A 12,484-nucleotide genomic window follows, 5' to 3' on the forward strand; every position below is an offset into this window, starting at 1 on the left:
ATAGAAGTTCAAGTCCCCAAAAAATTTTAATTAATAATATTTTTTGAAAACTAATTTATAATGTATTTTGATATATAATATAAATAATATTATATCTCCAACTCCATCAGGTCTGAGAGATTAAATACCCTGTGCGAGTGGGAAAAATTGTCATCCTATTAAAACACTCAACACATTTGGCTTGGCTTGGTTCTAAATGTGCATATTGACCCATGGCGCAGTGTAAGTGTTGTTTTGGTTTATATGGTGGGCCTGCAACAAACTTATCCTTTAGAAAGTACTCATTTTGATCCAATTACAACAATTACAAGTGCCCAAGCCTAATACTCGTGCTATTATGTTTTTCGGATGATAGTTTAATTTCTGATTGCCTAAACTCTTACACATGAATTTGCTTTTCTAATCACCTGTCTTATGATCTTATCTTAATTGTTTATGTGCGTTTGGAGTACGTTTTCAAAGTACGGGGTTGGTGGAAGAAGGGAATTGATGTTTGATTTGAAGGAAAAGATAGGGAAAGGAAAACAAAGATAAGAAAACCTGTATTATATCGTCTTCTCCGCCGCATTTCTAATCCTTTCTTTACCTTTTCTTTCAAACCAAACATAGTTTAAGGGTGTCTCCAACATGGGATCAGAATACTTGGAGTTAATTTGTCTGAATTCACTTATCATTATAAACTAATTGAAGACTCAGTCTGCACTTTCTCAATTCTGCTCTTCTCTGGCACTTGTATCTCAGCTTGGTTGCCAAATGTTTTAGATTCGTATCTTTTGAGTTCCTTTGATATGATATCTTTGATTACCAAAAAAAATTTCCTAGCCTATATGGATTTCATATTCCATATGGATAAATTTTGATGCTTTTGTTATTGAGCTGACGTTAGGAGAGAGTTTTAGTGGACTGGAATCATAATGAGTACCCTTTTGAAACTGAAGCTTGGGCTTGTTTCCATAGATATGATTTGCTAAGAAACTATTTCTTGGACCTTTAGGCTCAACTTGAAAAGAGTATAAATACAAATATGTAGAGTGCAAAACCTTATTTTTTATATTATTTTGTATACATTTACACTATACCTTTTTATATTTGTACTTTTGTCAAATGGAGGGCTTGTTCATTTGTTCTAATTACATTGAGAGGTATATTAGTATCGCTGAACTTTTCTTTCTTCTGAACTTTGAATGCAGAGAATGTTGTTCTGAATTCTGAAAATTATCAAATATATATTTTGACCCCATATATTAGAGTTTTTGTTTGTCTTTTTAAATGTATCATTGAAAAACAAAAAGTTGTAAGATTGCACTTTAAGAGATAAAAAATAAGAGGAAACAAACAACCATTTTTCTCTTAAGGTTAAAAGATTCCTCTTAAGATATAAGAGTTAAGAGAAAACAAACAAGCCCTGAGCCTTCATTCTTGAACACAATGCACTTAGCATTACTAGCTTCATGTTGGTGAGTTTTACTGAACTGCCATAGTGGTTCATACACTTGGGAGACAATGAACATGCCAATGTTTTGTACACTTGGGTGATGATGCACTAAGAGAGGATAAAATAATAGTGAGCTTAGGAGGAAGCCTTTTTTTACAGAGTACATTTAATAAATGGACCTATGACCTATCTAACAACCCAACAATACAAACACAATCAGGAGATCGGATTAGTTGAACACAATGGTTGTTTGACACGTTGTGGGACCAATTTATACAGTCAAGAAATCAATAGGGGTGGCAATTTCACAGGAATTTTTGGGTATCCGACCCGTCCTGACCATAATAGGACTTGTTTATCAAAACCCTATAGGGTTTGAGATGGGTTTAGGATTTTAGATTAAAACCCTATAGGGTTTGGGACAGATTTGGGTTTTGACTTTAGGGTATCCAATAAACCGATACCCGGGATGCATAAATATGAACCTATTATATTATATATCATGCACAAATTTATAAAGTTTAAATACTAAGATATTATTCTATTATTAATATTTTATTTATATAAATTTTTTGGGATTAAAATCATCATTTGATGCAAATTTGGATTTGATAGATTGTTTATTTCATTTAGTTATAAAATTCTAATTTTAAATATTATTTCTTTTAATTTTTAGTTAGAATCGTTAATCATATATGTATTGATGGTTTTTTATGAATACAAAAATTAATAAAATATATTTTATTCCATTAAATAATACAGAAGGTGAGATGACTTAGTGGCTTAAAGTAGTTCTAAGAGATTTGGCGTTATTACTTTTTTTTAGTAGAAAACGTTTAAGGATTTAACGAGTGGGACGGGTTTAACGGGTTTAAGACGGGACGGGTTTAAAAAATTGAAAAGAAAAATGAGACAAATTTGAAACGAGTTTAAAATCAGGCCATATATTTCATGACTCGCTTAAAACGTTATAATTGATCCCACAGTCCACACTACAGCCAACACATTCACCTAATCCAAATTACAGTCACATGTACATTCATTCACATGCTCCAAGGGTGATCCCTATCAAATTGATATCTTTCTAAGAAACGAGATGAGAATTACGATAGCTGATGGGTGTCGGCCTCATTAATTTTTGTGAATAATGGGGACTCATTAACTGAATTGGTCCCACTATGAAAATCCATGTGAATGTGCATGTTCAACACATGTATTGAGTGTTCAGGTTTATTTATGACGGAAGAGAGATAGAGAGAAAGAGGAAGATATTTTTTTTTTATCGAAGTGTATATTGTATCATGAATTTTTTTTTCCTTGATTCATAATAAATTGTGGTTTTGGGACGTGGGTTCTTTAATTTTCTTTTTCCCTCATAAAAGAAAATAGAGTTAAAATAGCTAAATAGAGAAGACTTTTAAAAAAGATTAAGAATTAATTATTTAAAATACCTTTATAATTTAGTAAATGAACAAAAACTTATCTTAATATTTGAAATTTTACTTAAAATACATTTAAGTTCTTTGACAATAAAGAGTAAAGTACCTTTAACTTTACCCTCCATTATTCTTCACATTAACTATCAAAATTTTCAAGAACCGTAAAAGAGTCTAAAGCACAGTTGGAAGAAATACAAATGCAAATTTGTAAAGCATAAAATCTTACATTTTGTATTACTTTGTATATATTTTGTATTGTTTTGTAAGAAAGAACACACCATCAATCACAAGTAGCTCATCACCCGAAACATGTAGGAGGGTTTTGCACAAAATGGCTCCTTCTTTCTTTAGTATTTTTTCTGATAATCCGCTCAAGTTGCAGAGGGTTTTAGAAAATGGTTCATAGAAGCAACTGCTGAAAGAACTCAAGCCTCTGGCTTCTCTCTTTATAATCCTGCTCCCTAACTTCATTTGATGTAGATTACTCCAATGCTCCATGCTTTTCACATCATCAGCGGCTATTTTATCATTTCCGGAGCTTGTATCTGGCCAGATTTGGTATCTAGAAGAGATACAGTGCAAAGAAATGGTGAAAGCAGTGGATCAGGTGTAGAATCAGATACATTAACCCTTCCACTTGTTGAACCAACTCCAAGAAAAGAGCTTAGGCCCCGTTTCGTTCACAGGAATAGGGGTTTAGAAGTGGAATCGGAATGGCTAATCCGATTCCAGCTGTTTGGTTGGGCAGAATCAGAATCGGAATCCCATCCCATTCCTTTTGGAATGACATTCCCTCATGCCCCTCCCTTGGGAATGAAAATATCATTCCTGTTGATTTCAATTCCTATTCCCATTCCTGCCTGAACCAAACAGACTATGGGAATAAGCCATTCCAGTTCCGAATTCCAAAAAAAAAAGTTAATTATATACATACTACAAATATACTCTAATATAACAATCCCGAGAAACATGATACTGAAAAAAAAAACTAATAACCAATCAACCCCTATCATAAAAATGGCAACCAATCAGGTGGTAATACTAGTTTAGATTGGGTCAAGGAGGATTTGGGCTCAGGTTATCCAAGGCTACAACCCAAACCTAAACCAAGTTAAAGTCCAGAGCATTTTGCCTGAGGACCAGCTTGGCACCCAAAAAAATTCATTGGAATGCTGGGAATTCAAGTTTTAATCCATTTAATGTAATTGGTTGAGATCTGGATTTAATATGCAGTAAATATCAATAAATGCACCGTGGCAGTTGGCCAATGGCATTTAGCACTGTTTGGCATCGATGTTGTTGCTCCAGAAAACAATGGCACATCAGCGCCACGTTGGAAAAAATGGTGCTCTAGGAAACAACAATATGTTTGAAACCGTTTTCCATAAAAAACGGTGCTCCAAGCCACGCCTTGAAAATCGAGAAGGCGTGATTTGGAGCAACACTGAATTCGATGTTTCCTCATGTTAGAGCTCGTTGCTGCCAATGGGGACGTGATGTGGCAGTGACATGGACTTCCTATAATGGGTACCAGTGCTGAAAACATATATGGAGCATTGGTACCAAATAGAAGGTGTTGTTGTTGCTCCAAGAAACATCTTACCTGGCAGCAACATTTTCAAACAAAAAAAAGACACTGTTTTCTAAGAGAACAGTACTTCCAACCCACACATCAGCAGCGCCATTTCAGAAAACGGTATCTTATTTTGTTTGAAAACAGAAACAGTGTTGTATCTGCAGCATCAATGCCAAACATTTACTTGGTTGATGCCAGATCCTTTGTGATTGCCATCGTACACATGCCTCCAACGATGACCTGGAGAAATGTTCTTGTGGTGGGTATATCTTACCCCAGGATTCATGAATTTCTTATCTGAATTGCCACTAGTTTTAGGCTGCATTTGATCCTGAATTTCTTATCTCCTTTTTAATGTTAAAATGCCCCTATAAACTCTGAGATTTTAACTGCAAAAAAAGGAGACAAGTCCTAAAATAAGGAATGGAAAATGCAGCCCTAGCCTTTCAGATGGCATGGATTACAAGCTAAATGTCCCCTAGCAGTTTCCCAAAAGATATATGACATTGGGTCTTCAAAGGGTTGCTTGATAATGGGAGACAGCAAAGAAAGGAGAGATGATTTTCTCTTCAATCCCCTCTCAAGAGCCCAAATCCAAATCCCACCACCTCATCCAAGCTCATCCCAGGGGATTTCATGAGTAAGAATAACGTTTTCAGAAAATCCATTCTGGGTCGAATGCTATTTTTGGATTTTTCTCTGCATCAGATTTTCCTGATCATGGGCATTGCCTGTTGCTGCTATGCAATTCCATAAATGGAACCCCTGACTATGAATAATTTATTCATTAAACTATCACCAACAAGCTTTGATTCTGTTCAACTTACATCATGCACCCTTTTATTTGGTTTCAATTTAAACCAGTTGAGAAGATCAAATAACTGTACAACTTGATAAAATTTAAGAATACCATTATAAGAACTTCTTTCATTTATTAAATATTACTCAAAAATAAACAAAGCAATTGCTCAAGTAAAATAATATCAGAATGAAAATTTCCCCTGTACTCCAGACAACGAAACCAAGCCTATATACTATTTAGTATTACTTGAGCAAAAATAAGCAATAGCTACAGGGAGAATCCATGCTACACCAAAATGTAGGAAGCTATACATGAATTCTGTGGCGTATTTTGCTCCTCTTCAGGATTGGATTGTATCATTTGTCTTCACAGTCTATCACCACTTCGATGGCAGCTTCACTTGAGCTTTTGGTTCATCACAAAATCCTCTATTAACAATACAATGTAAATTGCAGAATGCTTCAGGAACTGGCAAAGCCAATAGAAATCAAAGAATGATAAAACTTATCCCTTCTTGAGAGACATTTAATTTGCCATGGTATGAGGGAGTAACCCCAAAGTTGAAAGCCTGCACTGAGATTGGCTGTATGTTAGAAAGTTGATAACTCTGTGCGTTATCTGCTTTTCTCTATGGACTGCAGGAACAAATACTTGCCTGTTAAGCTGCCAAGACTCCTGCAGATGATGATTCCACTCCAAGCTTGGGGATGCTCGTTTGGTCTGGAATTAATGTTAAAGAAGAATACAAATTAGGGATGCAATGACAGATAACCATGGATCAATCTGAGATTTCCAGTAAACCCAAATTACATTATAACTTGTTACTTACGAAGCGGCGTTTTGAGAACGAAAAAGCAGGCCCCAATAGTCACATAGCAGAGCAAAAGAATAAATCCTTTCATGTAGTGGGAGGCCCCATCCTGTAAGTCACAATGCAGCTGGTTTAGTATTAAAAGGAAATTAGAAAGTGGCTAGTTTTCTTCAAAATGGTGAGAAAAGTTTTCTACTTTCTTTCTAATGTGTATTTCTATCAAGGTTCAATGTATCAATTTCCAAATCGGCAAATTTGGAGTATCGATGATCATACCTGTAAAGCGAAGGATGTGATAATTACTGTTAAAACAAGAGAAGAAGTCTCAAGGAACTTGAAATCAAGATCCATATTGATACCCAATATCCATGCAACGATGACATTTAAAGGAACCTGAACCAGAGTAATCTATATAAGAATGATGCTCCAATTTCACAAGGATCAATAGCCAACAACATTTTGGCCAAGTATCTCACCACAAACAATGCAATCTGAGTAGCAGACCCTAAGGCAACACCTAAAGATATGTCCTGCAAATGCCCAAGTAAAGAGATGTTAACTTTGGAACCCAGGAAGGATAAGAGGAAAAAAAATATCCAATTGAAGGAGCTCTGCAATCACTTACCAACTTGTTTTTAAAAGCAAAGATTATTGCACCTGCGTGTTCTGCAGCATTTCCAACAATTGGTAGCAAGATTATGCTAATGAAGTTTACAGACAAACCCCAAGAATCTGATGCAGCCTGATGAACAAGGAAAGAAATTGCTTGGTTAAGCAACTTTGGACAAGGCATGAATAAGCTCTTCCAGTGAAACTAGAGAGAGAGAGATCAAACAGTTTGCATACCTCAATTGTACCCACAACATACTCTGATAACATAGCTATGAGGGCTGTCATTCCAGCCAACCAAGCAAATGCACTCCAGAATCCAATCACAGGTGTTTCTTCAGAAGTCACATCATCACCATCTTCATCATCCTGATTAATTTCACAAGAATGAGTTAGATTTTACAATCCACTCAAGTACCTCACACAATATTCATTAGCTTAAGACACTCATTGGGTATTGATTTTCTGGACAATGAAACAAAGAGGTGGAAAAATAAGTTAAGGGAGAAATCATGGTTTTGAAAACCGAACCGGACTGGACGGACCGATTGATGCAGGAACTAGAGTCATGGCTCTGGGTCCAGTTTTGAACCCTATAACCGTCCAAAGGGGTTCAGACCAGATGGTTGGACCGTTTGGCCCAGGAATCAGTGGCAAAACAGTTCCATTCTCGGTCAGTTTTTTAAACCATGGAAAAACTCAAATCTGGATTCTAAATTTAGTCATTTGAGTCACTAAAGTTGTAATGGGATCAAATCCAACCACATTTGAATCGAGCCTGAATCTTCTACAAGCAAAAATTCTCTGCACATAGCATATAACCATTGGGAATATCTCCCATAAATTTATGAAGAGATGTTCCCAATGTGGAGCTAGATTCCCTGCTTGCGAAGTGTGTTATTATACTTCCACCCAAGTCCTTTTCCTCTATCCCTGGTCCTTCTATCACCTTCAACTTGTAGCCACATCCAAATCTTATCTGATTCTTAAAAACTTAAATCCAAACATCCGAATCCTATCTGATCATCGAAAACAAATAAAAATATAAGTATTCTATATTATAAAACTTAATCAGGCTTGTATCTTAATTCAATCCCATTATGTAAACAAATTGAACGTTTCCATGGTTTTGGACTTTGAATCCCATTGAAAACCCTTGCTACCAGTTTATTTCGATAATAGATATCAAGCGGATCAATATCATCAATACTTCACTATGTTTTTTTTTTTTTTTTTTACTTTTTAGAATGTTTAAAGTTTTAAAAATATTTATATATCGATATATTCATATATATTATTTAGGTATTTGAATGCACTGATACAGATATTTTGAGATACTGAACACAATTCTTCTAACATAATAAAACCACAAATCTCTCTCTCTCTCCAATAATTCATTCTCACACACATCATATGGAATGTGAGCTCAGTTTGGAAAATGCTGCAAGGAATGTGTTATGATTGTATGGAAGTATAAATTATCAAGGGGTCAATCATGAATTCAAATGTTATCGTTGTATGGCATATCAATTATTGAGGGGTCAATAATGAATATTAAATGGCTTTTATATTCTCCAGCGTATGATACTTTCAACCAATCAGACCCTAGTCCATAACCATACCTATATCATATAGATAGGCCAAGAGTCCTCTAACTCATAATTAAAAAAAGGGAAATTGTCTAAAACTCACCATGAGTTTTCAGCATTTCTCTTAAATTCACCACAACTTTTCAAAACGTCTAAAACTCACCATGTCAATAAGTTTTTGTTTTTCAAAATTCACTTTCCGTTAGTGCACCGTTAATGTTTCTTAACAGAGGTGTTCACTTTAGCGTAAATAACAAATTTTATGACCAAATCACCCTTGAATGACGAGTTAGAGGAAAAGGGTCTTTTTCATTTTTCAATTTTCTTTTTTTTACATTTTTGTGTTTTGTTATAATTTCTGTTTTTTACATTTTTTCTATTTTCTACAATCTTCAAAATTTCCTGTATTTTTTGTTATTTATTTGCAACTTCTGTGTTTTTCTATAATTTTTGGTGTTTTTTCTACAATTTTTTTCTGATTTTGTTTTTCAATTTCTATAGTTTCTATAAATTGAAAATATTTTTTTTATTTTATGTGCATTTGCTATAATTTTTTTATATTTTTTTCAACTTCTGTGTTTCTATGTATTTTATATTTGAAAATATTTTTTTTTACTTTTTCCTTTTTTCATATCTAAACATTAAAAATATATATATATTATATTTTTCTATGAAGGTTAAAATGATAATATACTAACAGCCGTTAGTCTCTTTAACGTCAAATTAGTGACATGATGAGTTATAGATATTTTGAAAAGTTGTGGTGAGTTTAAGAAAAATGCATGAGTTTTTGATAATTTCCCTTAAAAAAAGAAAAGAAAAAAACTTGTGGACCCACGTTATATGCATAAATGGATCGGTCATGGACCCACGTTATGAGAGCAGACATGGAAAGGAAACCCGTTTTTCTCTCCCCACGTGATGTGGATCAAGACGGGCTGGGCCCTCTCTGGATCCAACCTGTTTCAAGCCCAAAGCCCAACAGACACCATGTGAGTAAGCACTTGAGTGCTTAGTCACTGTACTTATAATGGAGTGCCTACTAAAATTTATCTTTTAATCACCATAAATCAATTTGATTAGAATGAGAGTGTTTTGAAAGTTTATTTTATTGTATATTATATTATTATACATTATATATTAACATTAGATAAAATATATAAAAATAAATATTTCGGCTCACGATTTAGTTTCTAAAATTCAAGAAACCGAACGGAATGGTCCGAACCAAATCGTTATCGTAACTCTACAAGACTACAACAATCCGAAATAGAAATTATGCAGAACTAGAAATTACGATTTGGTTCGGATCATCTACCCTATCTACATCATTCACGGGGAGACGTTCGTGTTTTGTAGAAATTATGCAGAACTAGAAATTACGATTTGGTTCGGATCATCTACCCTATCTACATCATTCACGGGGAGACGTTCGTGTTTTGTAGAATGTGTAGTGTGATGTGGGTAGGATTACTGTGGGCAGGAGATCTGATAGAAAAAGAGAAAAAAGAGCCATGTTCTAAATCACCTCTTGTGCTTCGAACAACTGGCGATGGGTCTTCAATTGGAAGAAGAGGTACGCAACGTAGGCTATCAGCATGACAATGGCGCTCGCTCTCGACAACTGCAGAGTTGAGACTGCTGCCACTATGTCAGAACTCGCGGCCTGTCTGAATATCAATGGCAGTATGTGACACAACAGACCCAGCAACAGAAGGAGCGAGTTCACGTCGGCTTGCTTCTGTAAAATCAATGTCAATGATAAAGATCAAACGAAATTAACGAACCCAGATATCAAGACAAGAACGAGAACGATATCCTTGCTTGTGAATTGTGATCATTAAGCGGTTTGGTTCTTACTCTGTCGAATTTCTGCTCCTTTTTGAGATTAGCTAATCCTCCACAGAACAGAGACGTCCCAAGGACAAGAAGAAGGTTGGAGAGAATAGAACCCAAAAGGGAGCTCTTCACCACATGTATTTTCCTTTTGTAAAGGGCAAACAGTGCTATTATGAGCTCTGTGGCATTCCCACATGTTGCATTGAGAAGCCCCCCAACTGGAAAACAGAATTAATTCCATATCAATCAGAGCAGATTTATATATATTTAATTCAAAAACATGAGATGGCAATGGCATTACCTGTTGGGCCTGTGTAGCATGCAATTTGTCTGCAGATCATTGATTAGGTAAAGTATATATGATCAGTATACTGTTGATAATGCTGTTAATCAGATTATATATATATATGGAGTTACAGAAAACTAGATTAAGTGTTGTTGATGATCAAACTTACTCAGTGAGAAAGCTGACACGCTCTGCAAGTGGAGTGAGGCCGAGCAAGCTCAACGCAAAGATCCAAGTCTGTATCAGTCACAACAGCAGAAACCATTAATTCCATAAAAATAATAATAATAATAATAAAAAAATAATGTGTTATTGATCATCTATCAGAAAGAAACCCAAATCAGGGAACAGGACTCACTCTTCCAAACTTGCAATATTCAGCAATAATCGCTAGAGGAATGGCTGGGAAGAGAACGGAGAGCTTAGTTCCCAGGATGACCTCTTGGATGTTTGCCAAGTACAGTCTGAGACGTTGAAACGGCACCTTGGAGACAAGCTTGAGGTCCGACTTCTTGCGCAGCGACGACGATGACATGTTGTGCGCAGTCCTCCCGTGCCGAATCTCCTTGCTCGACCCCTTGAGGCTGCTGTCATTGCCATGGCTGTTCTCCATTAATGGCCATTGCTCCTCTGAGGCCATGATGCTTGTTGTAAGCTCTCAACCAATTCAAATACCAAGAAGAAGAAGAATGTACTAGACTGGAGATCTTTGGTGTGGAAGAGAATGATGCTACTATTATAGAGAGAACGGTATAAGCCATTGACGAGAAGGATTTTTTTTTGTTTTTTGTGATTAAAATTTTCCATGGCACTTTCCAAGAAGCTTCTTGCATCGACTACTCAATGATTCCAAATTGTTGGAATAGAAATTGCACCTGTACACTTGTTTGAAAAAATCAGTTTTTCTATTACAAAAACCCAGTTTTGAACTTGTCCCACATTGGAAAATTATAAGTTTTGTTTTCAATTTTTCAATAGAAGCTGATTTACACTCCTTAGAATTATTGAGGAGAGTATGGGGATTTGATATCGTGCAACGCTCACGCACGCGTGTGCGCGCGTGTGTGTGGTGCAATGAGGCGCTTTAGAGGTGCACCCGCGTGGCTTGTGATGGGCGGTTCTGGTTTTGGTACGTTGATGACCGTTGATCACCATTGATGAGATCAACGGTCACGATTCGACTGGGTGTGATCAAGAGGCACAATTCAAAGTTAACAGCCTTCTCTAAACCAGCACCTACATTTTCCTCATACCTCTTCACATGTTATTTAAGGAGCATGAATCAGACTCCAAAAACACAATTTCGAAATTCACTATCTCTCTCTCTCTCAGTCCAGTCTGCTACAATCTCACATAAGGTTTCTTTGGAGACTCTTCAACTTTGCTGGTTACAGATTCTCGCACAAGGCTTTGTTGTATCATGGGAACAAATTTGCTTGTAACCCAACAGCAAACTCAGTAAAACTGAGTGGGAGCAAATAGCGTTCTAAAGACAGTGTCTTCAGACACGCCTTAGAGCTTCTCCTCCTAAGTAACAGTGACCCTATCTTCCCCAACAATTTTAGAACGTTATTTTGCAATGGAGGCGGAAGCAAGCATGACTTTGATCAAGATGACGAACCAAGATCTTGTTCGACTAGACCAGTTCGATGGAGCAAATTTCAGCCGATGGCAAGATAAGTTGATCTTCTTTCTGACCACACTGAAACTATACTATCTGTTAGACCCGAATCTGCAATCACTTCCTGAACCCACTGACAAAGACTCTGAGAAACTAAAGAAGGAAAGAGCAAAACGAGAAGATGACTCACTTCTGTGCCGAGGACACATACTGAATGCCTTATCAGACCGGCTCTATAACTTCTACAAGGAACTTACATCTCCAAAAGAAATCTGGAAGGCCTTGGAATTCAAATACAAAGTGCAAGAAGCAGGTACAAATAAGTATCTTATTGCAGAATACTTTGACTTCACCATGAACGACCATAAACCTATACTGGAGCAAGTTCATGAACTACAGGTGATAGTCAATAAAATTTGATCCCTTAACATCATCCTTCCTGAATCTTTCCAAGTGGGAGCAATCATTGCCAAACTT

The 12,484-nt window shown here is 36.0% G+C and overlaps 1 protein-coding gene across 2 annotated transcripts; it reads right to left on the minus strand.

Moving 5' to 3' along the window:
• Nucleotides 1-5,362: 5,362 nt before the first annotated feature.
• LOC148868969 (vacuolar cation/proton exchanger 3-like) lies at nt 5,363-11,129 on the minus strand. 2 transcript variants are annotated; one of them, XM_088973840.1, is made up of 12 exons: nt 10,745-11,129; nt 10,556-10,623; nt 10,402-10,430; nt 10,122-10,318; nt 9,790-10,002; nt 6,910-7,041; nt 6,689-6,805; nt 6,540-6,593; nt 6,340-6,456; nt 6,082-6,172; nt 5,908-5,972; nt 5,363-5,825 (listed from the first exon to the last, which is right to left on the minus strand). In XM_088973840.1, the coding sequence occupies exons 1-11, from the start codon at nt 11,024-11,026 to the stop codon at nt 5,911-5,913; spliced, it is 1,362 nt and encodes a 453-aa protein (XP_088829966.1). In that variant the 5' UTR covers nt 11,027-11,129; the 3' UTR covers nt 5,363-5,825; nt 5,908-5,910. The 2 variants fall into 2 exon arrangements, with proteins under 2 accessions (XP_088829966.1, XP_088829965.1); XM_088973839.1 differs by having other exon boundaries at nt 5,363-5,820; nt 10,745-11,127.
• Between the last annotated feature and the right edge of the window lie 1,355 nt (nt 11,130-12,484).

The sequence above is a fragment of the Nelumbo lutea genome, chromosome 2, assembly GCF_056320005.1.
Source record: "Nelumbo lutea isolate HS-2025 chromosome 2, American lotus-T2T, whole genome shotgun sequence".
In the NCBI taxonomy this organism is placed as follows: Eukaryota; Viridiplantae; Streptophyta; class Magnoliopsida; order Proteales; family Nelumbonaceae; genus Nelumbo; species Nelumbo lutea.

Bases quoted from the DNA above. Each gene is read 5' to 3' on its own strand.
- LOC148868969 (XM_088973840.1), bottom strand. From the start codon at position 11,026: ATGGCCTCAGAGGAGCAATGGCCATTAATGGAGAACAGCCATGGCAAT. The intron at 7,042-9,789 runs GTGATTTAGAAC...GAAATTAATCAG, and splicing joins AGTTGTTCGAAGCACAAGAG to GATGATGAAGATGGTGATGA. The intron at 6,806-6,909 runs GTATGCAAACTG...CTTGTTCATCAG, and splicing joins ATGTTGTGGGTACAATTGAG to GCTGCATCAGATTCTTGGGG.